Source organism: Bufo bufo, chromosome 1, assembly GCF_905171765.1.
Source record: "Bufo bufo chromosome 1, aBufBuf1.1, whole genome shotgun sequence".
Classification (NCBI taxonomy): Eukaryota; Metazoa; Chordata; class Amphibia; order Anura; family Bufonidae; genus Bufo; species Bufo bufo.
In genome coordinates, this window is record NC_053389.1 from 810,501,463 (window position 1) to 810,528,806 (window position 27,344).

Below are 27,344 nucleotides of genomic sequence, written 5' to 3' on the forward strand. Positions count from 1 at the left end.
CATAACCTGTCAAAACTCAGGACCGCCTCCTCGGGTCATCAGCGGTGCGACCGGAAGTTAGGAGGTAGGGCAATCTCACGTTACACCGGAGCGACTGTTGCCATGGTGAATCCGTTGGCTGGGGGGGCGCGGACGAGTGACGTCACACGGCGGCCCTGGGAGCGGGGTTCAAAGCCAGAAGACGTTTGGAGACGGCGGCGGCTCAGGGACTGATGTGAGTGCAGCTCCTCCATTATATCGTATGATAGATTGTTACATGGCGCTGGGCTCCTGGTCTGCAGCCCCCCCTTTAAGGTCACGTGAGATGCGATAGTTGTGCGGTTTTTTTTTCTGCTCAACTACAGATCACATGATCAGAGGTCGCTCTGGCGGTCTCAGGGCACCCCCGCGTAGATTTCTACGTACAGCGCGGCCTCGCGTCTGGGGTCTCCAGAGCCTGTCAGAAATCAGTGCGGCTGGAGCCCCCCTTTAAGGTCCAGAGGTGGTGACCATCCTCCGGATAGATCAGTGTCCGACCTGTGGCTGTACAGGAACGAGGGGGGCTCACGGCATGTTTCATGCAGCGTACCGCGTCCTTGTGTCCTGCACAGCCCGGGAAAAAGTATACTTTATTCTATTGTTGTATAATGTATACGTTAGTCTACATTCACACTGGCGTGTCTATCTTCCGGTATTGAGATCCGTCATAGGGTCTCCAGACCGGTAAAAAAAATAACTTCATTGTCAATGGGGACAAAACGTAACTGAACAGAACGGAGCGCTCCAGAATGCCTGCCGTTCCCGTCTCACACCGGAGAGCAGCGTGCTGCCGTTTACTTTTCGTCCTGTGATGCAGAGCAAAACGGATCTGTCATGACCCACAATGCAAGTCTATGGGCACCGATCCGTTTTTTTCTGACACAATAGAAAACGGATCTGTTCCCGCATTGACTTTCAATAGAGTTCATAACGGATGCAGACGGTTGTATTATCAGTAACCCTGCCGGCTCCCCGCTCCTCCTCCTCCTCCTCTCGGCTCCCCGCTCCTCCTCCTCTCGGCTCCCCGCTCCTCCTCCTCTCGGCTCCCCGCTCCTCCTCCTCCTCCTCCTCTCGGCTCCCCGCTCCTCCTCCTCCTCCTCCTCTCGGCTCCCCGCTCCTCCTCCTCCTCCTCCTCTCGGCTCCCCGCTCCTCCTCCTCCTCCTCCTCTCGGCTCCCCGCTCCTCCTCCTCCTCTCGGCTCCCCGCTCCTCCTCCTCCTCTCGGCTCCCCGCTCCCCGCTCCTCCTCTCGGCTCCCCGCTCCTCCTCTCGGCTCCCCGCTCCTCCTCTCGGCTCCCCGCTCCTCCTCCTCCTCTCGGCTCCCCGCTCCCCCTCCTCCTCCTCTCGGCTCCCCGCTCCCCCTCCTCCTCCTCTCGGCTCCTCCTCCTCCTCTCGGCTCCCCGCTCCTCCTCCTCCTCTCGGCTCCCCGCTCCTCCTCCTGGCTCCCCGCTCCTCCTCCTGGCTCCCCGCTCCTCCTCCTCCTCTCAGGGAATGCAAGCAGCCAGACACGTCAGGGAAGGGGGCTGGTCCTCTGTAAAGGTGTTGTCCCAGATTTTTAGGTCATCAGTATGTGACGGGTGGGGTTACGACTCCCGACACTGATCAGCTGTTTGAGGTGGTTGTGGCCGTCCGCCGGTACACACAGTGGCCTCCTCTAAGCCCACCAAGCACAGCGCCGTCCATTGCGTGGTGGCTGAGCTGGGTATTGCAGTTGATGCTCATCCTCTGGGACTGAGCTGCTCCTACGTGGTGTGACCAATGAACGTGACGTCTCTGGTGGTCTCATTGGAGTGCCGCAGCCTCTTCTGATGGGCGAGGGGTCTCAGGAGCAGAGCCCCCACCTATCAGATACTAATGACCTATCCTTAGGACAGCTCATCAGTATAAAAATGTTGGAAATGTATGGGTCCCTGATATTTCAGACCTCTATGTCCTCCATAGTTGAGAGTTACCCTTCTGGTGCTCACCCCGATCCCCTCTAATGTTGGACGGGTCAGATACTTCTTCTGTGGTGTCCTGACTCCATGTTCTTCCTCCTCTCTCCTCCAGCTTCCTCCTTCATGGCTCTTCCTCATGCCTTCTCCCTCCAGGACGCTTCCCTCCTCAGCGGCATCGAGCCGCTTCCCCTGTCTTCTCCTACATCTCCACACCTCTCCCGCGCCGATCTTTCCTCTCCTCCTCCTCCTCTCCTCCCTTCACCCTCCGCTTCCCTCCGACGCGCCGCCTCCTCCGAGGTAACGGCTCAGCTCTATGCCTCCTTGAGACGCAGCCAAGAAGTGGATGAAGAAAAGGAGATCCACAGAGCCTGGGTAAGAACAGAGCTGGACCAAAGTTCCACCATGACTTCTGAGGTGGAGGACCTAGCTGATGAATTGTCCCGGAGGCTCCAGGAAGGTGTGGAGGCATCTGAGAGAAAGGTACGACCCCCTTCCACCAGTCAGGCACGTGAGGGACGGGAGGCAGCCTCCAAGCGCCTATAGTACGATAGGGCCACCATGTCTATGCATTATTTATTTCATACTTGTAGGTTGCATCTGATGTGCGTTGTGTCACCTGTGCCGCCTGGTGCCTCTAGAGGGCATTGCTACTCTTCTTATCTTCATGATGCTTCCCCCAGCACATTGTCCATGATGTTTCATTGTTCTACGTCTTACCCTCTCTGGAGTAAAAAATCTGAGAAAGTTGATGTCCATCCTTGAGATTATGTTGGTCTCCACAGGTGCAGGGTATTATTTCCATTCACTGACTGCAAGCAGATAAAGGAGACAAAGCTTTTAATTTCCTCAGTGGTTAAAGGGGCATTCTCATGTTACGGAGCGATGGAATCTCAATAGGTTAGGCCATCACTTTAGGATCTGTTGGGGTCTGAACTCTGGGACCACCACCCATCCTAAGAATGAAGGGGCTGCAGTGCTGGTTCAGCTCAGCATCCTCATCCACGCTCCTGCCCACCTGGCTGATGTTTACGGGGACGCAACACTAAACCAGCACTGCACCCCTATCATTCTTAGGATCAGTGGTGGTCCCAGAGTCCAGACCCCCACAGGTCATAAAGTCATGCCCTATCCTAGTGAGGAAGAAGCTGGGAAGAACCCTTTAAAGAACCACTCTGGGTTGAGCATAGACCAAAGTACTGCTTATTTCAACTCCATCTTCCCAATGCCTAGTTTCCAAAACTGTCTGCCCGCCATCTTGTCCTCACTGGTGAGGGTTGTAAGCGGCTAACGCAGAGTCCCGCCGAGAGAAGAAAACTACAATTCCCATGGTGAGAGTCAATGCACAGCTAGCCGCTCTAGCAGAGGAGGACAGGAGATGCAGGGAGGGACTTGTTGGACTGTAGTCCTCCAGAAGTTGGGGACACGAGAGGAGACTGACCTCCGGTGAGTTGGTGGGTAGTCAGAGTAGGGGGACTTGTGATACAGAAGAGGAAGAACAGGAGAACTTTACACATCACATCACCATTTGTGGTGGTTAGTTCTCCCCCTCCACAAATCCCGGAGTGCTTCTTTACATTTCACTGACTACGTAAAGGGTAAGTCCACTGAGAAGTGGTCTCATGTGTCTCGGGGTCGGTGGAACCCTTGTCCTGGACATCTCTTAGCTTATATAATCATAGAGCACTGGAAGTCTATGACATATGTCGGTACCAGAGGACAACCCTGGCTGACCCCCACCCCTGTGATCTCCTGACTTACCTAGGACTCTTTCACACAGTCGTCGCCGGATAGGATGCGGGTGCGTCGCGGGAAAATGCACGATTTTTCTGCGCGAGTGCAAAGCGTTTTAATGCGTTTTGCACGTGCGTGAGAAAAATCAGCATGTTTGGTACCCAGACCCGAACCAGGACTTCTTCACAGAAGTTCGGGCTTGGGATCGGTGTTGTGTAGATTTTATTATTTTCCCTTATAACATGGTTATAATCTCATTCTTAATACAGAATGCTTAGTAAAATGTCCATTGAGGGGTCAAAAATAATAAACAAATTTAACTCACCTCATCCACTTGGTCGCGTAGCGGATCTCCTCTTCTTTCTTCAGGACCTGGGTAAAGGACCTTTGATGACGTCACTGCGCTCATCACATGGTCCATCACCATGGTGATGGACCATGTGATGAGCGCAGTGACGTTATCAAAGGTCCTTTGGCCAGGTCCTGAAGAAAGAAGAGGACATCCGCTACGCGACCAAGTGGATTAAGGCGAGTTAAATTTGTTTATTATTTTTTTTAACCCCTCCAGCCCTATTGTACTATGCATTCTGTATTAAGAATGCTATTATTTTCCCTTATAACCATGTTATAAGGGAAAATAATAATGATCGGGTCCCCATCCCGATTATCTCCTTAGCAGAGAGCCAGACCGTTGCCAGACTGGTCTGACGCAGCCCTCTCGGTGGTGCCATGGTGGGAGCCTTGTGGTCCTGCTCATGGGTACATAGGTCTAAAAGAAGATCTATCCCCATCCTGCTCCTTTTAAGTCATTCAAATAAATAGACCACTGTTCAAAGTCCTCCAGAGCTGGAGCGGATGGTCTGGCTGATAGAACGAGGTCCTTCATAGTGTTCTCCTCTCCGTGAGGTCACTGTAACCTAATACATCAGATGAAGGGTGGGAGGGGTTTCCTTTTTTAATTACCCCCTTGCCTGGCTCATTGTTTGACTCTACAGGAGCCCTCTCCATACATCTCCCAGATGGAGTCCCTGCGGTGCCACCTGAAGAACATGCTCGCCCTGGGCAGCTCAGTGACCTCACGCGGTGAGTGGAACGTGGACAGACAGCAGACATGAAGCTTCCTCTTCCACCTACGGTTCTCCTCTATCCTGTCATTTCCTTCCCGCAGGGGCGTCCCCCGAAAAGAGACTGGAGCAGCAGAGTGACACCACCAGCACCCTGCTCAGGTACATGAGGTCATGTGTGCTCGCCATGGTTCTCTACACATGGTTCACCCCCTGTATGGAGGGGAAGAGGAGGGGAACTCTCACAACCCCCTTCCTATAAAGAAGAGTGTGTGTCCAACGTGTCAGCCAAGTACCCCTTGGGGGGGAGAGGGGCACGTGGCGGGGCTTGTGTGGTCAATGGGCTCCATGTCTGCTACTATAAATGGTCTTGGTAATGTACTGTGAGTAATGTACTTCTCTCTGCTCCCAGCGCCCGTCCTGACCGGGACCTCTCTCCACCCTTGTCTCTCGCTGGCTTGGAGGGTCTCTTCCCTCGCTATTCCACCCTGTATAATGCTCCTCCGCCCGACCTACATCTGAGAGAAGCCCTGGAGAAAGAGACGACACGACGCAAGGTACTGTCTGCCTGTCCTCCGGGCCCACGAGGTGTGTCATCTTCTCAGTCAGTCTTTAGCGCCCTTTGCATCTCTCTATTTGTATCTCTTTACTTTTTTTACTTTCTCTCTCACACTCTCTGCCCTTTTTCCCTTTCTTATTTTTCTCTTGCTGTCTCTCTTTCTCTTCTCGTTTCTTTACCTAACTCTTCACTTCCTCGCTCTCTTTTTTTTTTTTTTTCTCTCTAGCGGCCTCTCCTTCCCTCTGGTTGTGTTCTTTTAGCTGTCTGTCTCTCTCTTCTTCCCTCACTCTTTACCCCTTAGGGCGCGTTCACATCAGCGTTATGGATTCCGTTTTGATCCTTCATAATAGACATCTATGGGCAGCAGAACGGATCCGTCTGGTTCCCGTTATGTAGGACTTTGTTTTCTGTACTGTCGACAGGACTTAACGGAAAGCAGACGGATCAAAACGGAATGTCTCTTAAAGGCTTCCTTTATCACTTCCGTCCTCTGGATTCCGTTATTTTCCATTATAACCATGTTATAATGGAAAACAAAAACGGAATCCATAACGCTGATGTGAAGCCGCCTTTACCCTTTCTTCCTCTGGCTGTCTCTTTCTGTGTTTAAGTTTTTTTTTCTCTCCAGTTCTCTTTATTTTTCTAGCTATCCGCTCCTTTTCTCTAGTGGTTTTCTCTCCTGCCTCTTTTTTCTCTAACCCTATCTCTCTCTTTCCCTCACTCTTTACCTCTCTCCCTCTACTATCTCTAGCTGTCTCTCTTTTCCTCAGTCTTTACTTCTCATCTATCTCTAGCTGTCTCTTCCCTTCCCTTGGTGTTTGCTTCTCTACTATCTCTAGATGTCTCTCTCTTTCCCTTGCTCTTTACCTCTCTCCCGCTGCCATCTCTAGCTGTCTCTTAGCTTCCCTCAGTCTTTACCTCTCTTCTGTTGCTAGCTGTCTCTCTCCTTCCCTCAGTATTTACCTCTCGTCTACCTTTTGGCTGTCTCTCTGTTTCCCTCAGTCTTTACCTCTCGTCTACCTTTGGCTGTCTCTCTCTTTCCCTCAGTCTTTAACTTTCTCCCTCTATCATCTCTAGCTGTCTCTTACCTTCCCTCAGTCTTTACCTCTCTTCTATCTCTAGCTGTCTCTCTCCTTCCCTCAGTCTTTACCTCTCTTCTATCTCTAGATGTCTCTTACCTTCCCTCAGTCTTTACCTCTCTACTATCTCTGGCTGTCTCTCTCCTTCCCTCAGTCTTTACCTCTCTACTATCTCTAGCTGTCTCTCTCTTTCCCTCAGTCTTTACCTCTCGTCTACCTTTGGCTGTCTCTCTCTTTCCCTCAGTCTTTACCTCTCTACTATCTCTGGCTGTCTCTCTCCTTCCCTCAGTCTTTACCTCTCTATTATCTCTAGCTGTCTCCCTCTTTCCCTCAGTCTTTACCTCTCTACTATCTCTAGCTGTCTCTCTCTTTCCCTCAGTCTTTACCTCTCTACTACCTCTGGCTGTCTCTCTCCTTCCCTCAGTCTTTACCTCTCTACTATCTCTAGCTGTCTCTCTCTTTCCCTCAGTCTTTACCTCTCTACTATCTCTAGCTGTCTCCCTCTTTCCCTCAGTCTTTACCTCTCTACTATCTCTAGCTGTCTCTCTCTTTCCCTCAGTCTTTACCTCTCGTCTACCTTTGGCTGTCTCTCTCCTTCCCTCAGTCTTTACCTCTCTACTATCTCTAGCTGTCTCTCACCTTCCCTCAGTCTTCACCTCTCTCTAGCTGTCTCTCCTTCCCTCAGTTTTCACCTCTCGTCTACCTTTGGCTGTCTCTCTCTTTACCTCTCTACTATCTCTAGCTGTCTCTCTCTTTACCTCTCTCCCTCTATCATCTCTAGCTGTCTCTTACCTTCCCTCAGTCTTCACCTCTCTAATATCTCTGGCTGTCTCTCTCTTTCCCTCTGGCTGTCTCTTGCGCTCTCCTGCTGTCCCCCGCCTCCCCTCGGTGACTGGTCATCTGTCATGACTCTGGCTGTCTCTCTCTTTCCCTCTGGCTGTCTCTTGCGCTCTCCTCCTGTCATCTGTCATGACTCTGGCTCAGCGGTTAAGCCTCTGTGATGTAATCCTGTTAGCGGGTCACGTGGTGGCCACCAGCTCGGCTTTCTTCTAATTACCCAGCGCCCCCTCCCCCACCCCTTCCTAATGGCTGTCTGCGTCTCCCTCTGCAGCACCTGGAACGTCACATCCAGAACCTACAGAACGAGATGCTGGAGCTCCAGCAGAGGGTGTCGGTGATGCTGGCGGCCGACCGCAGGAAGGACAGTATGATCCAGCAGCTGGACCAGGTGAATGGCTGGTGTGGGCACGTGGCCACCATGGGACGCTCTCCTGTGGGGCGATACATGGGTGGCCGTGCCTAGCTCCCGTGTACTGGTTTAACCCTTTATAGGGCTTGTCAGTTGAGATGCTAGAGATAGTCAAGGACATACACGATTCCCTGCACTTGGAGCTCCATTTCCCAGTCAATTTTTGGAGCATAGCCAAGGGAACGGCAAATTATGACCCCTACGAGGGCTATCCTTGATAAAATCTTTAATGGATTGTCAATCTGGACCAGAAAGATTATAAACCCACCCCCTGGGGAACGTAGCGTCAGGAGAATCTCTGTAGCACAGTCCTATGGTCTATGAGGCAACAGCGACTCCTCAGAAAATACATATGTACACCTGATAGGGCACGCCCCTATGGCTAGGCTCACACACGGCATGTACGCAGCCGATTTTCCCGGATGAAAACATTTTGTATAAATAAAATGTCCAGAGAAGACCTTTAAAAAATATCCGTATTCATTTACACATGAAGTATCACCCATGTAACCCCCGTAACCTCAAGTGTGTAATCACGGGCTGCAGATAGAGCGACTTCTCCTGGGGTGGTGGTGGTCCAAGTCCCTGCATCACCACCAGCCAGTGTACAGTGTACGGACCGCACCAGCCCTGCATACTTCATAGTCTCTGGCGTCCGCTCAAAATGGCTGATTGGTGAGGGTGGCGGACCCCCATTGACTTCCTTTCCTGAAGATAAGTCATCAGTAAAGGACACCCCATAAAGTATAACCTACCCTACAACGAGAACACATTGACCAAATAAACGTAAAATGCACCTGCGCCACGACACTAACGTGTGGGAGAGGGGATGCATCCGACCTGCTGGTGTATTCACCCTGTAAAGCCTTGACCCATCTCCATCCAAGACTTCTCCATAAGATGGCCACAGCCGGAGGGTCTTGTGAGGCAACCTGCTTACAATTAATCTCGCACTTCTACATGGAAGTGGAAGATAATAGCATGCCGCGAGGTGTCCAGGATACCAGTCTTTCCGTGTTTTTCCTCCTGTCTCCCCGCTCCAAATATCTGTCAGTAGCTGCCAGGACAGTGAAGGACTTTGCCTCGGATAACGGTTTCCTCCATGTTCCCCGTACACAGGACTGCGTGTGTATTTATCTACTGTATAAGGGGGCATTCACACGCCCATATGTATTTTGCGGGCCACAAAACGCGGATCTGCAAAGCACAGATGACATCCGTGTTGCATCTGTTCGTTTTTGAGGACCCAGTGACTTCAGTGGGTCAGTGAACCACATCTTCTGCCAAGTATAGGACGTCTTTTTGCAAAACGGGCATACACATGCGGGAAGCACACACATCCACATATGTCCGTTCCACAAAACAGGGTTCACGGACCATTTGAAGTGAATGGGTCAGCCCAAAAAAAAAAAGGGATGCAACATGGACATCATCTGTATTTTGCAGACCACAAATTACATACGGTTGTGTGACTGGACCCTTATAACGACTTGACCTAATGGCACCTAAGTAAATTGAAACTTGGCCTTCAAGAAGTAAAGCTTCAGTTTGCTGGGTGAAATCTCTCAGGGCCTTTGGGTTGACGTCTCCGGGCTTACGGTTAAGGTTGTGTTCACATCACATCTTGTGGGCACATTTGGCGTAGGCAGAGGGTGTCTCCATTCACCCAGCAGACTGTCCTTTCAGCCTCCATTGGGACTTCTGTAGGCAAGTGTAGCTCCGCTTTCCTATGCTGTGGACCACAACATAAATATGTATACAACGCAGAATAGATGTGGAGGAACGTGGACAACTTACACTTCTAATGTATAGATCTGACACGATGTGAGCAAGGCTTAATTAAGGAAGTTGTGAGCGTCGGGTCAGCTTTCTTATGTCATTTGGTTTGGGAATTTTAGTGGAAACCCCTCTTCTGAGGCCACATTGACCGTTCAGAAGATATCCTTGGTGATGGGATGGTCTGTAGATGCAGTTCCCCACAAGCTGCTCTGTATGGTAGAGTCACTGCCGCATCCTTTTTATGGTGAATCTTGAATCGTCATAAATCATCTGTACAATCCAACTGAGAGGATATAATCTCAGTCCTCGGAATTCATAGAAACCTTTATGTCCTCAGACTCTGGCCTTGGTGGTCGGGGGCTGGAAGCAGCAGGAACAGCAGAGAGAAGAGTCCGTGCGTCGTTTCAGACAGGAGAAGGAGGAGGCAGAACAGTCTCGGACCAGAGACCAAGAGGTGAGGAAAACTCTGGGCAACTTTAGACAAAGCAGTGAGATCCTAACAAGGGATATGGGCAACGTTGGGAAACTCAGACACTTTGTGTAGCCACCATCTATGGGGGGGGGGGGGGGGGGGGGTTGCAACCATAGAAACCATTTAACCCTTGCTACTTGGTGGGAGATGTTAGTGGATGGTCAGGCTGTCCATATACTCTTTAGGTCATTGGTGGTACTGCTTTACTTTTGATCTCATGATCAGCAGGAAGAGTTGTCACTATTGTACTTCTGCCTATGTTCTTCACAATATCCCATATGCCCCAGACCTTGACACAAGTGGAGCAGCGACTGGCCGAGGCCCTGGAGTCATTGGAGCGGGAGAAGAAGGCCACCAAGGAGGAGCAGACAGAACTGCAGAGACGGGTGAGGGCAGAGACTTTACCCTGGTGCAGACATGATAACTGCTCAGTTCCTCCGTGGTCTGATTGTGCGATGTCCTGCAGGTTGATGAGCTGAAGGCTCGGCTGTCTCAGATGCAGGCAGATCGGGAAGCAGCGGAGGAAGCTAGAGAGCAAGAGAGACGAGAGCTGGAGTCGCTGCAGCGCCGTGTGCAGGAACAGCAGAGATCTTGGGAGGAGAGGGAGCAGGAGCTGCAGGAGGAGCGCAGGCGAGCGCAGGATGCGGGGATGAGAGAACTGGAGAAGGAAAAGGTAACCGTCCCAGAATCCTCTCCACAAGTATGCACCTACCAACCTGCCAGCCAAATATGTCCATTTTTCTACAGTAATGCCACCTAATAATAAGACCACAGATCTGACCGTGGTCCTTAAAGGGCTTTCTGGGAATACAATATTGATGACCTATCCGGATAGTTCATCAATATCTGATCAGCGGGGTCCGACTCCTGGCACCCCCTGAGGCCCTGACACTCTGGTGAGTGCTGCGTCCTCTTCCTAGGCCAGCGACATCACATTCATCGGTCACATGGCCGATATGCAGCTCAGTCCCATTCAAGTGAACGAGGCTGGGCTGCAATACCGAGCACAGCCACTATACAGTGGACAGCGCTGTGCTTCGTAAGCTGTGAGAAGACTGCAGGGGGCGCCACGTCCTCTTCAAACAGCTGATCTGTCGGAGAGCTGGAAGTCTCACCCCACCGATGAGGGGTTGATGACAGTCCAACCCCTTTAAAGACACGTGACTCACTGAGCTCCAATGAGCACATCTTCCCTTTTTCTTCTGATCTTTGAGTAGTCGGAAAACTGCCATTTACTGTGGTTGGACGGTAGCACTCGTGGACTATAGACAGGATTTTATTACTGAAGGCCTTGATTGGCGGGGTCTGACACCCTGCACCCCCGCCAATCAGCTCTGGCGCAGGAAGCAGGTGCTGGAACTACACAGCGCCACCCAGTTAGTGAGGCTGGAGGTTGGTTCACAAGTCTCGTCCTCCTGCAGGCGCTGTCTCAGCAGGAGATCCAGAAGTCTCAGCAGTTGCAGCTGGCTCTCGCTGCCCTGCAGGGTGACGTCCTGCGCTTGGAACGTGAGCTGCAGGCATCTCACAGGGAAACGGACACTCTGCATATGGAGCTGAACCTCGAGAAGGTAAGGACCTACTGCAATGCTTCTTCAGGTACAGGTAGTCACTGTGGCCTGGCTCGTGTCTCCATTCCTCTGTCATTCTCTCCCCAGTTATAAGCTTAAAGGGGTTCTCTGTGAATGGTTAAAAATGGCTGCCAGCAACCTGTCCTAGAAGGTGAGCAGGACTGGTTGCTTCCACTAGGGGAGTGATGAGGTAGGTCCTCGCTACACACTTGCATACACTACACCAGGGACCAGCTGCGGTGAAACTATGACTCCCACCATGCACACTTGCTCGGCTGTTTTCAGAACTCCCATAGAAGTGAACGGAGCATGCTGGGAGTTGTAGTTTTATCACATCTGGAATGCCGAAGGTTGCCGACCCCTGCGCTACACATTGGAGAGCGTTCCTGTCGGGCTACTCAGCCATGATGGAACATCATAGGTAGGATCGTATCATCTAGGCAGCTCTACAAGTAAAGACAACCAGTCCTGCTCACATTCTAGGACAGGTGGCTGGCAGCCATTTTGAATCCTCATTCCCAGAGATCACCCTTAAAGGGTATGTATCATCATTGTTTAGATCGCTTTTTATGTTAAACCTTTTTAGAATTTTTGGTAAGTGTAGAATTGATATAATCCTGCAGTTTTCACACTGGCCATTAGCCTTACCACCCCAGGCGGGATTACAATGACAAGTAACACCTCTCTATAGATAAGACCGGATCCAACATTCACCATAGGTGATATCACAGCTTATCTACTCCCTCCTGACCTCTGCACAGGTCACAGAGCATGCCCAGAAAACTCTCCCATAGAAGTCAGGTAGGTCCCCTCCTGTCCATTGTTCTATGGGACATGTAGCTCCTCTCTCAAAAGACAGGAAGTTTTAAGGGAAGCGTGTCCCCAAAAACCAGTTACACGTCATTTTCTAATGTGATTTTATTTATCTGATTGTAGATTTTTTTTAAATTCTATTCCCTGAACATAATTTTGGGGGCGGCCATCTTTCCTGACCTGTTTATAAAGGGAGTCTGTCACCAGAATTTGCCCTTATCCACTCCTTACATCGCACTGACTCGTAACTATCGGTCAGTCAAATGGACCCTCTTTCTTTTAGTTTGGATGTTCACCAGGGCCAAAACCGCGGCCAGAGGCGGCGTTCGGGCTGTAAGTGCCGTCTTCTCACATAACCCCTCCCCAGCCTGTTGCTTGGCCCGCCCTGTAAGCCTCTTATGTCATCCAGTGTGCTGGCCGAGATCCCGCCAGCGCATGCGCACTGCATGGAACGATGCTGCTGCCCACAATGGTCATCACAGTGCGCATGCGTCGGGGGGGGATCTCGGCCAGCACACTGGATAACGTAAGAGGCTTACAGGGCGGGCCAAGCAACAGGCTGGGGAGGGGTTATGCGAGAAGACGGCAGAGCAGCCCGAACGCTGCCCCTGGACACTTGCGAGCCCTTATTTTCATACATGATTCCACCCCTCACATTTTTGGAAATATTTTCATGGGACAACACTGAAGATCTGACCCTTTGATACAATGTACAGCAGTCAGTGTACGGCTTGTATAACAGTGTAAATTTGGTGAGCCCTCAAAATAACTCCACACACAGCCATCAATGTCTAAACCTCTGGCAACAAAAGTGAGTGCACCCCTAAGTGAGAATGGCCAAATTGTGCCCAAAGTGTCAATATTTTGTCTGACCACCATTATTTTCCGGCACTGCCTTAACTCTCTTGGGCATGGAGTTCACTAGAGCTTCACAGGTTGTCACTGGAATCCTCTTCCCTCCTCCATGACGACATCACGGGGCTGGTGGTTGTTAGAGACCTTGTGCTCCTCCACCTTCCATTTGAGGAGGCCCCACAGATGCTCAATAGGGTTTAGGTCTGGAGACGTGCTTGGCTAGTCCAGCACCCTTACCCCCAATTTCTTTAACAAGATAGTGTTCGTCTTGGAGGTGTTTGGGGTAGTTCTCATGTTGGAATATCGCCCTGTGGCCCAGATTCCCGAAGGGAGGGGATGATGCTCTGCTTCAGTATAGCACAGGACATGTTGGCATTCATGGTTCCCTCAATGAACTGTAGCTCCCCACAGCCGGCAGCACTCGTGCAGCCCCAAACCATGATACATCCACCACCATGCTTGACTGTAGGCAACATACATTTGTCTCTATACTCCTCACCTGGTGGCCGCCACACACACACACACACGAGACACCATCTGAACCAAATTTATGAACCAAGTTTATCTTGGTCTCATCAGAGCACAGGACATGGATCCAGTAAAATTGCAGGCTTTCTTGTGCAACATAGAAGAGGCTTCCTTCTGAGATGACGGCCATGCAGACCAATGTGATGTAGTGTGCGGCGTATGTTCTGAGCACTGACCCCACCACCCCTGTAACCTGTGCGGTAATACTGGCAGCACTCATACAACCTCTGGATATGACGCTGTGCACGGGCACTCAACTTCTTTAGTTGACCATGGCGAGGCCTGTTCTGAGTGGAACCTGTCTTGGTAAACCCGATGTATGGTCTTGGCCACCGTGCTGCATCGCAGTTTAAGGGTGCCTGCGGTCTTCTTAAAGCCTCGGCCATCTTTATGTAGAGCAAAAAGTATTTTTTTTTCAGATCCTCAGAGAGTTCTTTGCCACGAGGAGCCATGAAGAACTTCCAGAGACCAGTGTGAGAGCGATAACACCAAATGTAACACACCCGCTCCCGATTCACACCTGACACCTTGTAACACTAAGAAGTCACATGACACCGGGGAGGGGAAATGGCTAATTGGGTACAATTTGGCCATTTTCACTTAGGGGTGTACTCACTTTTGTTGGCTGTGTGTTGAGTTATTTTTGAGGACACACCAAATGGACACTGTTATACAAGCCGTACACTGACTACTACTGTACATTGTGTCAAAGGGTCAGATCTTCAGTGTTGTCCCAGGAAAAGGTATAACCAAATAATTACAAAAATGTGAGGGGTGGACTCACTTTTGTGAGAACAAAACTGCGTTTTCGGCCCTGGTGAACATCAAAACAACAGCACAACGGTACCATTCGACTGATCTATAGTTATGCTTCAGTGCTATGTAAGCAGTGCATAAGGGCAAATTCTGGTGACAGACTCCCTTTAACAGCGTTTAGAGAATTGCTTTACGGCAGCCGCATGGGCCCATAGGCACAATGGTCTGGAGAGGACCTCAGGGACTTCTATAGGAGAGTTTTCTAGGCCTGCTCTGTGACCTGTGAAGAGGACATTGTACAAGGAAAGAATAGAGAAGCTCTACAACCATCTACTGTGAATGGTGGGTCCTGTGTTATCTGTCATTCTAATCCTTCCTGTAATGATATCACCTCTGTGTACAGATAAGCAGATAACTGCAGTAATGTGATCTGTACAGACCAAGAAGTGGCGTCTAATATTAGGCTTTGTATAAGCAAAACTTCGTGGCACTCTGCCGTCCGTTTGCCGCTGGAAGTCGGGTTGCCACCCCGTTTCAACAATAATATAACTCCAGCAATAGCGTTGCAAAAAAGGAATCTTTTAATAGACATTTGCGGCTGTGTACAATTCATGACGTTTCTGCCATATATTGGCCTTCATCAGACTACAGCAAAAAAGGGAAAAGAAAGGAAAATAAAGTAAATAATGTAATCAAATCTTGTATATACATATTTATATAGTGTGCCAAGGCAAGTGACATGGAATAAGACACACAGGTATAAAGCAATAATCAAGGTCCAGAGGGTTCTGTAATCTTGTCCACCTGTCGGTCCGTGGTCGGACATATCCTAGGTGCAGGTATTGTGATCCGGTCCCATCTCCAATGAGGGCATGTTAAGGCATATAATGTTCAAATAAACAGAAGTCCATAGTGTACTGAAGAGTCCGTGAGCATCAACAGCGTTACAGGAGTGGAAAGCATATAATATCGTGATAAAATGGTTTAGGCGGAACTTAAGTCAAAGTCAAGTGTCCCTATATTGAAATAGAACACTGGTGTATAAAACTACTGGGGGTAAGTCCAGTTAGCAGCGGATCCATGAATAAGTGAGAGGGATTTAGGAGGGGGGGAGGGAGAGAGAGAGAGAGAGCAGGGCAGGAAATGGGGTAATGAGAATGCATGGATATGTGCTAGGTATCCAGGAGGGATTACATTGTCATTCGATTCTAAAAGGCTATACACAGTTAGCACTATACAGTTGAATTATGTCCTACCTTCTGCGGCTTTGGGGTAGATATCCAGGATACAGGCGTCTGTGTGGATGTGCAATCGCACTGTCTGGAATGCGCCTCTGAAGTTTCAGGACGCGCGCCCTTATTTAAGAGAGCGCGTCCGGTGGTAAGGGACATGGCGCATGCGCACTAGGTTCCAGTGCGTGTCACGCCTCGCTCCTGTTTCCGGATGAGATCCGGTGTATGCGATGCCGATGCACCTCAAGCCTCACTTGAGATGTTAGTGTTGCGCATGCGCAAACGGTGTTTGTGCGTACCAAGCCTCGCTCTGAGCCTCCACAGGAATACAAGGGATAGCTGGAACGTGCGGAATCTCAATGACTGGTACAGAGGGAAAGTACAAAATAAGAGGATATAATGGAATGAAGACAGGCGTACATAGGGGAAGGGTATAGTGGGAGAGTGAAATAAAAGGATATAAGAAACATCAATATAGATAGATGATAATGGTATATGACATACGGACATACAGACATAAGACATATACAGGTAACATACCATAACATGAAAAAGGAAACTATACCATAACGTGAAAAGGATTCTACGGACGACCCAATATTGTGAAGGGTAGTGTGACTAATGCATCTAAAGAGGAACAACAGAATACATGAGATTGTGGTGGAAAATGTATTTCCACATACTACCACATATATAGATATACAGATATAGAATATGATATATAATCTAGAGATATATGACCTCGTGGACTTATCGTAGGAGGGTCTATGGATATAGTAAGAACCGGAATAAAAAATGTCATGTATTAGGTGAAGGGAAGACATATTGGATGCTGACTGTTGGGTATCATGACGTGATATCTAATAATGCATAATAGTTGGTAATTCAGATAAGGCTGTGAATTTCATAGTCCCTATTTAACCCCTTGGGTTCCAGGCTGTCAAGTGTATGAATCCAGTATGCTTCCCTCTTTTTTAACAGTTTAATTCTGTCACCTCCCCTCCTACTTGGTGTCACCTGTTCAATTACTTGATATTTAAGTTGCGAGAGATTGTGGCCTGCTGATTCAAAATGTGCTGGTACCGGGAGTAGTAGATTTTTGCGTCTAATATTGGATTTGTGCTGGCAAACTTGATCGCGTATTTTCTGGGTTGTTTCCCCTACATATATCTTACCACAGGGACATTTTAATAAGTATACGACATGTAAAAAAAAACGCGAATCGGGAAGCTTTTGCCTGACTGTGGGTGATGGAATTGGGGTCCTTTTAGTACATTCGAGCACTGGGAGCAATGTATGCAGGGGAAGGTTCCTGTCTTTGGTTTCTGCATGAATGTTTGTCTCAGGGTGGTCTTAGCCGGGCCTATGTCAGCCTTCACAATTAGGTCCCGTAGGTTCTTGGGACGGCGTGTACAGGGTAATATGGGATTTTTGAAATCACTGATATCTTGGTAGGCTTTTTGTAAAAGGGGCCAGTGGTTCCTAATGCTGTTGATTATTTTGTTAACACTCGGATGAAAAGTGTGAACAAAAGGTATCCTATTGGCTACTCCTGTCTGTTTAATTGATTTGAGTTTGGTTGTTTCATGGAGAAGGTGTCGTGGATAACCCCGCGCTAGGAATCGCTGTTTCATTTCTGTTATTCTGGTTTGTTGAAGGGGGACTGTTTTAACTATACGGCGTATCCGTTCAAATTGAGAATGTGGGAGTGACTTTTTGGTATTTAAGGAGTGGAAACTGGAAAAGTATAATAGGCTATTGCGATCTGTTGATTTTCTGTATAAATCTGTAGTGAGGGAACCGGTAGGAAGTTTAGTAACCATGGTGTCAAGGAAGTTAATAGAATCAGAGTGATAGTGTAAGGTGAATTGTTATTCTGGGTAGATGGAATTAAGGAAAGTGTGGAATTCCAGTAAGGAGTCCAATGGGCCATCCCATATGCAAAAAATATCGTCAATGTAACGCTTCCATGTGAGTACTTGTGTAAAGAGTGGATGTGGGTAAACATGAGTCTCTTCAAATTCTGCCATATATGAATTTGCATAAGGAGGCGCCACATTGGACCCCAAAGCGGTACCCTGTTGTTGTAAGTCGTAGTTGTCCTGGAAAAGGAAAAAGTTATTCAATAGGACGAGCTCAAGTAGATCCATGTAGAAGTCAGTTAAACTGGGTTGTATGTCCTGTGAGGAAAGTAGTCTACGAGCTGCATATAGGCCTTTTGAGTGTTGGATGGATGTATATAGGCTTACTACGTCCCATGTGACTAAGAGGGTATTTGTGGATAATGGGGGTAGGTTGTCAAGTAAAGTTAAGAAGGAGGATGTGTCGAGTAAGAATGATTTAGTGCTTCTAATGATGGGAGTAAGGACTTTTTCCAGCAGAATGGATAGGGGTGAAAGGACCGAGTCGGTAGAGGCCACTATTGGTCGGCCTGGGGGATTCAAGAGATCCTTGTGTACTTTGGGTAGTATATAGATAACAGGCATAGTGGGATTAGATTTGGATAAAAAGGTCACTATCGACTCGTCAATTACTCCTAGTCCAAGGTAATGTCGTAGGACTGATTGTATTTTCTCTGTCACTGATTTAGTAGGATCTTTAGATAATTTAATGTATACGGATTGATCACAGAGTTGACGATTGATTTCGTCTATATATTTATGTTTGTCCATGACAACCAAGGCCCCTCCCTTGTCCGCTGGTTTGAGGACAAGGTCTTTCTTCTGTATGAGAGTTGAAAGAGCTTGTCTCTCCGTATTTTCTAGGTTGTGCATGAATTTATACTTGCCCATGGCTAGGTTTTGTGACCAGTGCAAAAAACTGCAGGATTTTTGGTTTTAGCTTAAATATATTGACACTGAAAATAAAAAAAAATAAAAAACATCAAAAATTCTTTAAAAATATTTTAAACTAAAATTGTGATTTAAACAATAGACCATTTTCTGATGACACATTCCCTTTTAACATATTTTAGGCCTAGTGGTCAGTGTGAAAATTGCAGGTTTTTATATAGATATTGAAATTCAGAAATAAAAAAAATAAAACTCATCAAAAATGCAAAAAAAAAACCTAGCCTAAAAACTTGACTTAACAGGTCATTTTCTAATCCCTTTTTTGGTACATGTATTCTGTTACAACCTCCTGTGAATTGTGCAGTTTCCCCTGTTTTATTTGCACCCCTTCTCTTCGTAGGCACGGAACGAGTCCGAAAAAGTGCGGATTGAAAGTGAACACAAAATGAGGCTGGAAGAGGTGATCACGGAGAGACTGAGCGCGCTTCATGAAGAGAGCGCCCAGCACTTGTCCACCGTTCGGGAGCAGCACAGGTACCTGAGGGTGGGCTGGAAGATGTCAGCTGGTATATGAGGAGATCGGGGGGGATCCTTGGAGTCTTAACTCTTCCTTCACGACATTCAGGAAACAGCTACTGGAGCTGACTTCTCAGCACGAAGCAGAGCTCTGCAGCCAGATGTCCCAGTTTAAGTCCGAATTACAGGAGCGAGAACGACGTCACCGAGAGATCGTCATGGACTGTGAACTCAAGTGAGTCTGTCACCCGGCTGTACTCCCATCATTGCCCTTTTGTCATTATGGAGAAGGAACTGTCTTGTTTGTATTACTCCCTACAAGATAAATTCTCAGTTCATTTCATGGGTTATACCATCTCAGACATGTATGGAGTATCCACAGGATATGCCACTAAGGTCGGATATCTGCGAGTCCCACCACTATAGATTCTCACCTATCTTTACAATGGGCGCCTACCCTGACCCCGTCCAGCTTTGGTGAGGTGGTCAGGCCTATAGAAACAGCCGAGCAAGATGTCACATCCAGGCTGGACAGGGTCAGGGGAGGCCCCGTTCTAGACCTTTCAGACATTGAGATGCATGTTGTGGATATTCCATAAATATATGAGATGGGAATACCTCTGTAAAAACCTCTCTGCTTTTCTCTTTGAAGGCTGTCTCGCTCAGAGGAGCGCTGCCTAGAGCTGTCTTGGTCCCTTCGCCGTTTGGAGAGTGAGAGAGCAGAAATGTTGTCCCAGCTTCAGGACGTTATGAAGAGTCACTGGAGTCAGGCCCTACGAGTTCTCTCTGCCAAGGTCCATGTCCTTCTTGAAATTGTTTGGTAGCAGATATGGAGGGACCCTGTTGCCTCCAACTTGTCTCCATTCCCTTTCTTACGCTGTCCTGTTACATGCAGCTCACACCACTTCTGATATACTCTGTGCTGCTGGGGGACCCTATTCCTTTTACTAGCAGATTTGACATGTTGAACCAAGCATTTATGACAGTTTTATCTCACTTAGGTCCCCTCTGAGATCTCCTCGATTGCTGCATCCCATCAGAAGACAGAGACTTCTGAACAGTGGACTCAACTAACAAGAGAAGGTGTCTATGGCGAGGAGACCAGTGTCCATGCAAGGCAAGGGATAGTTGGAGCTGACAACCTGACTGGGGTCACCAGCCATCATCTGAAGGAAAGTAGTGGCTCGCGTAAAGGGACTGATGGACATGTTCAGAGGAGCGGCCTACAGAGCGTCGCCAGTGGTAGCCAACATCTAGAAGACAACCAGGTTGGCAGCAAAAATCTTACAGATAGCAGTGGTTCAGACTTAATTAACTTCAGCCGAATTACGGATGAAAGAAGCCAAGACAACATTGGGACAAGTTCTATAAAGGAGACCAGTCTCAGATTTTTGGGAGATGGAGCTCACATGAGTAGCAAAGCTGTCATGGGAGGCCAAGCAATTCCTAATGATTCCCAGTTGGGTGGTAAGATTGGTCAAGCAGTCAAAACCCCAGGAACAGCAGATGCTACCAGTCTATATAATAGCGGTGACCTCCAGACACTCCAGGAAATGATAGCTAGAGACACAGTAAGGAAATATATTGGTGGCCAATGGGAACCCTATGGTCAGTTAACGACTGATAAAAGCCAAACTTTGTTCTACCCAGAGATGACCAACTTTATTATTGGGACTGACGCTAGTGGTCACTCTGTGGCAAGACATATGCCAAGAGATAGCAGTGGCCACCAAATCGATGGAATCCATCAGTCCATGATGGGAAGTAACCGACAAGCGCCATTGTCAGAGAAAAACATCTTCAGTCATATTGGCAATAGCCAGTTCGAGAGCATGGGTGGATATTCTTTTACTGGTGGTCATAACTTAAGACGCAGTACCACTGTCAAGAACGATGATTACACCAAGGAAGATAGAAGTCGGACCACCGATGGTGGCAGCGGCCAGTCGAAGGAATATAGTCACTCTGTTACGCAGCCTAGCCTAGATCGAGCTCCGTTAACTATTCCTAACCTCAGCCCTATATCCAAGATATCTTTCCTAGGACTCGGTCGTGAGTTTACAAACCCTTCTGCACATCAAGAGAACCCAGTAACTGGTCACCAACCAAGTCACAGAGTCCCTGACTCAGAAGAAAGTTTCTACCCCATGCAAGTCGAAGAACTGAGTCACAGCTTTAGCAGCCATCATGGCTTTTTCCCTTTGGAGCCACACCCAGATGGCACCATGACTGGCACTGGTGAGTATGTTCCCAGTTGTAGGCTATATCCCCTACAAGTTGTCCAGCTTTATTGGTAGTTGGGCCCAAGCAGAGTTGCCAAGGCAGTCGGATATAGAGGCTTTAAAAAGTAATCCTGCCTTTCCGATTCTCCTCCACTCCAATTCTGTTGCTTTCTGGTGCCTCTTTCCTGGTCCCTCTCGACGTGCAGGAAATGGCTGCTTGGCCAATCACTGGCAGCAGAGGTGACCCATCTCTGGCAGCGATTGACTTATTTCCTGCGGTTTGTGAAGTAGAACCGGGGGAGGATCTTGCAGTGTCTTAAAGAGAGCGGTGGTGGATCGGCAAGGTAGGATTTATTTTTTATTTTAAATTGGCATTCTGGCACGATTTTAAACTTTGTCTCTTGGGCAACCAATTTATTGTCTGTTGTTCGTGGAAAGGAGACCCGCTTTGGACCATAAAGCTCAGCTTAAGGTGATCTCCATGAGATTTGGGGGCAAATATTTCCTGTCTGTACGCTTTGTTCACCCCTGATCAGGGATGCTAAACTGACTATTCTGTCATCTATAGAGGTGGGGCTCCCTGGAACTACAACTCTGTCCATTGCAAGATGTGGACGGAGCCACTTAAGTGGGGGCAGTGCAGCAGTAGCCAGCTCCGTCCACTACACACAACGGAGCTACTGCAGAACAATGGATTGGGTGCGGTGGGGGGTGTCAACTCCTGCTGGTTAGAGACTGTGTAAACCCCTTTAATTTTGCTGCAAGAAAACTCAACGTTGCCTGGTTCCACCACAGTACGACACAGATTGTCCAAAGCAGAGCACCCCCTTAATCTGTGCCAAACTTGACCCCCTCTATACATTTAAAGTCCAGTTATAAAAATAATATATGTCAGTACCTGTAGGGGGTGATTGCCTGCTTGTTGCTTAGGGCAGAGCTGGCATCTATGACTACGCCTTGGCTGCAGTGCCTACAGGGCGTCTGATATAGTCTGAAGCACGCCTCCTGTCTCCTTATTGGCTCTGGATGCTGTTCTCTCCTCCCCCCAGCATTTCTTCCTCCTCTGATTGGCTACTGTGTATAACCACAAGTCTATTAAAGCCTCACCAGAAAGTCAGTGCAATGGAGAGCGGATTTCTGTTAACGAGAGAGGTGAGAAAAGGATGAACATCAGAATCTGCTGCAGATAGACGGTGGCAAATAAGCCTAAGATGTCAGGAACTTACCTTCCCCCATGCCCTCTGTGAACGTGCTCCTGCATAGTATGATATGACATCACAGTCCTTGTCGGTCAGGATGCTTCCAGTTTTCAGGCCATAGAAAATCCAGGCTAAGCAGAGACAGAGGATTTGCGGGGGGGGGGGGGGATATGCAGCCCCGAGGTAACGTGGAAGTCTCCTGACCAGCGCCGTGCAGACCGACACTTATACAAATGGATACCATTGATTGCCTGCCACGTTTTCCGACCCAGAATAGGAATCTTCTTTAATTTGCGGAATGATCATAAAGATGCGGATAGGGTTGAGCGAATTGAAGAATCCGAACTTCAGGGAAAATTAGATTTTCCGCGAAGCTGAATTTCCTTGTGCTTTGTGCTAACGAATCCATTTTGCATGAAATGGTGTTTTAAAACAAATTTGGTGCGCAGTGTCGTATGACGCCATTGCGCACCATGCAAGATTTCACGTGGGCTCTTCCTTCAAGGTGGCCACGCCGGCCCTTTCACGCTCACACGGATGAGGCGAGTGTTATTTTTATTTCATTCCCCCACTGATTAACCCCTGAAAGCCCTTATTTTTAATCTCAGATGCCGCGATCAGGGCCGAACGCAGCATCTGAGGGTTTCAATGACGGGCGGCGGAGTAGCAATCGCCATTCCCCGTCTTTTCGACCACTACGTACAAAGAAGAGGGCTTCGTGATGAAGCAATTTGTCACAAAGCGAATTTCTTTGTGATGACCAGATGCAGACATCACAAAGATGACATCCAGGTTTGTGCAGACTAGGCAAGGGTGCAAAATAGTCGTGTTCATGAGGCGTAACCCATACCAAAATAGCCAAAATATGTCTGGTCCAAAGGTCCCAAAATAACCCAGACACTAACTGATTGTAGCAATGAGGAGGTCTGTCTAGCAGAAGCCTTGGGGCACCGTGGTTGCCCTCTAGGCCTGTAACCTGGAGAGCACCCACATAAATCAGTAATCTTACAGCACATGTACGCCATATGATAGCATGGTCTAACAGAGGCTCACTCTTCAGTGATACTTTCTATGGTCTCTCTCCAAATTACACTCAGCCCGTTAAAATGAAAGGGAGACCATGCAATACAAAGGTACTATGAGTTCTTCAGAGCAAGGATTGCTCTTCAGAGTGCCTCCCCTATGGCTTAGAGGTAGATGTCCTGAGTGGGTGACCCTCTTCTATGTTGTCCATGTGAGGACAGCCCCTTTTTAAGTGCATATTTATATATACAGAAGAACACATTTTAAGGAAGTCATCACCTGCATTCACTTTCTGTAGCTCCTCTGTCCAGCTTCAAGGCCATCAGTTTAGGATGTTGTGTCTTCATCTGACCATTGATATCCAGAGGAGTTCACAAGTGAAGTGTCTCACTTAAGGGGCATCTGTGAGCAGATTTGGACCTGATGTTTTATTATACGCAAATAAGCCTCTCGGAGCAATGGGGACGTTGCCCATACTCCTACATGCTCTGTAGCAACACAGGTGCCAAGCGCACATGCATAGGTACAAATCTGCTGACAGATGGCCTTCAAGCTTCTTCTGTTGCGCAGTGTTCAGAGTACAATCTGTTTGACCATGGGAAAGAACAGGTTAATGCAGAGGACTGTAGGTAAATTATTTATTAACGGGGCATGGCAGGGAGTCAGACTAATGAGCAGAAACATCTGCAGGAGATTTTAGTGCATCAATGGGGGGGCCAGATCAAGAGATCACTCTGTTCATTCATACGTGTATCTGACTCTTCTCTTCTTCTCCCTCAGTGTCCACAACTCTCCCCAAAACTTCTCCAGAGCGCCCCTTTCATGAAAAATCCTCCATAAACACTAGAGATACCCCATCAAACTGGGAGAAGGGAGACCAGGCCACCCCAAATCCTATTCTTCAGTACTATATACGCATGGTAAGGGTCCATTATCATTAATGTATGGATATCATGGCGAACATTACGGTGGGGTGGTAGAGTGTATCTCTGTGCTTCCGTCATTTAGACGGTCATTTCCTTTCTGCCTTTTAGTTACTTGACCGGACACCAGGTGACCCCTTGAACGAACTGGATAAAGGTCTGCTTCAGGTTAACCCTGGTAAGTGAACTGCAACAGTAAGTATGATGTAAGGGTGGTGGGTATATACATAAAGGTGGTGGTGCTTCTGGCCACATGTTCCCAACTTATAACTCTCTTCTCCTAGATGTGACTGAGTTTTACCAGTCTCTACAGAGCAGAGGAAACCAGCCCCTTCCTAGGTAATCTCACTCTGTATTATTAGTACAGGTTTTTATCTCTCTGCTGTATAGTTTCCTTCTATCGCGTCACCCTAGCTTTTATCATGCCTATCTCTACAGGTCAGATGAGAAGGAGCAGGAGGTCTCCGGGCTCCCCACCAATCCCAAGAAAAATGCTGTAAAGAAAGAAGTAAAGTGTCTCAGAGATCCTAAGATACTAAAATGTTGTACCTTGTCTTCTACAGCCCTTCTTACCCTCCTCCTTCTCCGCATTTTAGGTACTGTCCAGTCAACGTCGTCCTGGTCCACAAAAACCACTGAAGAGAGTCCCTTCGCGAGGAGGACGTGCTGGGGTCTGGAAATAGGTTTTGAGCTACGCACTAGGGTTTTGCGTGCATATTCAGTACTTTTTGCCCCTGTGATGGAGTGATACTATGGAAGAGAAAGTTTTTTACAAATGATATACGAATTAAAATGTGTGGAGGAGTTTGGTTGGGTCCCGGTGACCACAGTATCTCATGTATGTCGCAAGCAGCACGAAGACAGCTAAAGCAAGAGCCGACCAAATACCTCCATATCTCTACGCTATACTCCTGTGAGGATGAAATAGTAATGAAGTGCTGAGTTCGTGTAATGAAGAAGTAGGCTAGGATTAGAAAAACATGGCTACTTTCTTCCAAAAACAGTGCCACACGTGTATTTTTGCAGCTCATCATCATTCACGTAAATGGAGCTGAACTTCAGTACCTGACTCAACCCATGGACGAGTGTAGAGCGGTTTCTGAAAGAAAGCCATGTTTTTCTAATCCTGGAAAACCATTTTACACCAGGTGATTATCCCGATAATTGCCTGCTCATCAGAGAAGGTGGGAACTGCAGTCCCCTCCACTGTCTGAGGACGAGGAACCATTGCTGGCCTTGCTCATCCTCGTAGAGAATCATTGTTTCTGGCGGCACAATTAGCTGCCTAGAAACGATGATTTAGATGTCCACCTCAGCAATACGTTTATGTGATTGAATGAGCATCTGCTCGTTGGTTGGGTGATCGGCGGCACCGTTAGACAGGGCTGTTATTGGGAGCAAGAGTTTGTAGAAACACTCCTTCCCGATAATTGGCCCAAACAGTTTTGGAGTATAAGATACTAGTGATGTCACCATCGCATAACAGAATCAATTGACTTCCAAAGTTGTGTAGTCTTCTAGAACTTTCATGTTAGAAGCAGAGTGTTTGTTAATAGTACGTCTCACATGGGTGGACGTGCGACTCTGTCCTACAGTGTGTTCACAGGTGTAAGGCAGATGGAATCCGATCTTATGCGTGTGCAGCGCCTTTCTCCTGGGAGTAGCAGTCAATGGGGCCTGCACTCAGTTTGTGCCTTTAGGCAATGCAGCTTTATGTTGTGCCATTATTTTCTTTATGTCGTATCTGATGTTTGCCTTCTATATTTATTATTTAATTTTGTATAAATTATTTTTTGAAAAAAAATAAAGTTTATTTGTGAAGAAAAGTTACTATGATGTGGTTTTTTTCTTTTGTCCTCTGTTCTATACGTGCTATAAAGAGAGACGTAACTGAGAGTATCCCCCATTTGAAGTTGACCCCCATCGACAGACCACTGACTGGAGTGTTACAACTGGATCTCATTAAGTCCTTAATGCTAAATTATGTGTATAAGGCCTCGTGCACGTGACCGTGCCGTGTTTTTCGGATCCGCAAAACATAGATACCAGCCGTGTGCATACTGCATTTTGGCGGAACGGAATGTCCCGCCCCCCTGTGATAGAAATGCCTATTCTTGTCTGCAAAACGGACAAGAATAGGCCATGTTCTATTATTTTTTTGCAGGGTTGCAGAACAGAGCAACGGATAAGGATAGCACGCGGAGTGCTGTCCGTATCTTTTGCGGCCCTATCGAAGTGAATTAGGTCCACATGCCAGCCTCAAATAAAAGCGCCTCTGATGCGAAACAAAACAACGGTCGTGTGCATGAGGCCTTATTGTAGTTGTCCATTGTGATCACATCAGAACAGGCCATAGACCCTACAGGGAACCTTCCCAGTGGGCTTATGTAAAGGGGGCCTCCTCAAGACGGCCAGTCAGGTGAGTAATGATATGACTTTCCCCCTCCTGACTCTGGAATTCAGCTGCACTGCCGTCCTGAGGCCACTGGACTAGGAGGACGTAACGTGGCAGCTGGTGCTGGCCGCCACAGCGAGGCAGGTACTGGGCAGGTATTTTGTGCTGCACTGTGGTATTTTGTGGCACAATCGGTATTGCCCCACCTATTTTTTATTGGCCCTGCCTTCTGTCAATTTGGTCCTGCCCAGAACATGGGGACAAATTCCCGATCCAGCCCTGATTATAGCAGTTTAACCACTTAGGTGTCACAGTCAGTTTGGGGTCATGGCTATATAGCCATTATATAATGGATTGCTTGTCAGTATTTTATTTTTTTTAAGCTTTGGTCTTCTGCAGGGGTCAGCAACCTCCGGCGCTTCAACTGCTCTGAAACTACAACTCCCAGAATGCTCTGTTCACTTCTAGGGGAGTAAGAACAACTTAGCATGTTTGCATACTGGGAGTTGTAGTTTCATAGGCGCTGATCCCTGGTCTATAGAGTTTGGTCCTATTAAAAATATCTTGTCTGTAAAAATAGCTATGTCAGTGGAAAAAATTATAAAAAAAAAGTTATGGGTCTTTGTAAGTGGCAACA

The 27,344-nt window shown here is 48.0% G+C and overlaps 1 protein-coding gene across 1 annotated transcript; it reads left to right on the forward strand.

Annotated features, from left to right (window-relative positions):
* Window positions 1–93: 93 nt before the first annotated feature.
* On the forward strand, window positions 94–26,062 carry CNTROB (centrobin, centriole duplication and spindle assembly protein). Its single transcript, XM_040415201.1, has 19 exons — window positions 94–214; window positions 2,065–2,432; window positions 4,679–4,766; window positions 4,852–4,909; window positions 5,160–5,304; window positions 7,497–7,613; window positions 9,751–9,867; window positions 10,173–10,271; window positions 10,352–10,558; window positions 11,307–11,453; window positions 18,830–18,963; window positions 19,055–19,180; window positions 19,598–19,739; window positions 19,947–21,183; window positions 24,170–24,309; window positions 24,424–24,490; window positions 24,597–24,651; window positions 24,751–24,820; window positions 24,909–26,062. The coding sequence occupies exons 2-19, from the start codon at window positions 2,076–2,078 to the stop codon at window positions 24,993–24,995; spliced, it is 3,393 nt and encodes a 1,130-aa protein (XP_040271135.1). The 5' UTR covers window positions 94–214; window positions 2,065–2,075; the 3' UTR covers window positions 24,996–26,062.
* The last annotated feature ends 1,282 nt before the right edge of the window (window positions 26,063–27,344 follow it).

Coding starts and splice junctions, on each gene's coding strand:
- CNTROB (XM_040415201.1), top strand. CDS start 2,076: ATGGCTCTTCCTCATGCCTTCTCCCTCCAGGACGCTTCCCTCCTCAGC. Junction 24,652..24,750: donor GGAAACCAGCCCCTTCCTAG/GTAATCTCACTC, acceptor CTATCTCTACAG/GTCAGATGAGAAGGAGCAGG. Junction 24,821..24,908: donor AAAATGCTGTAAAGAAAGAA/GTAAAGTGTCTC, acceptor TCCGCATTTTAG/GTACTGTCCAGTCAACGTCG.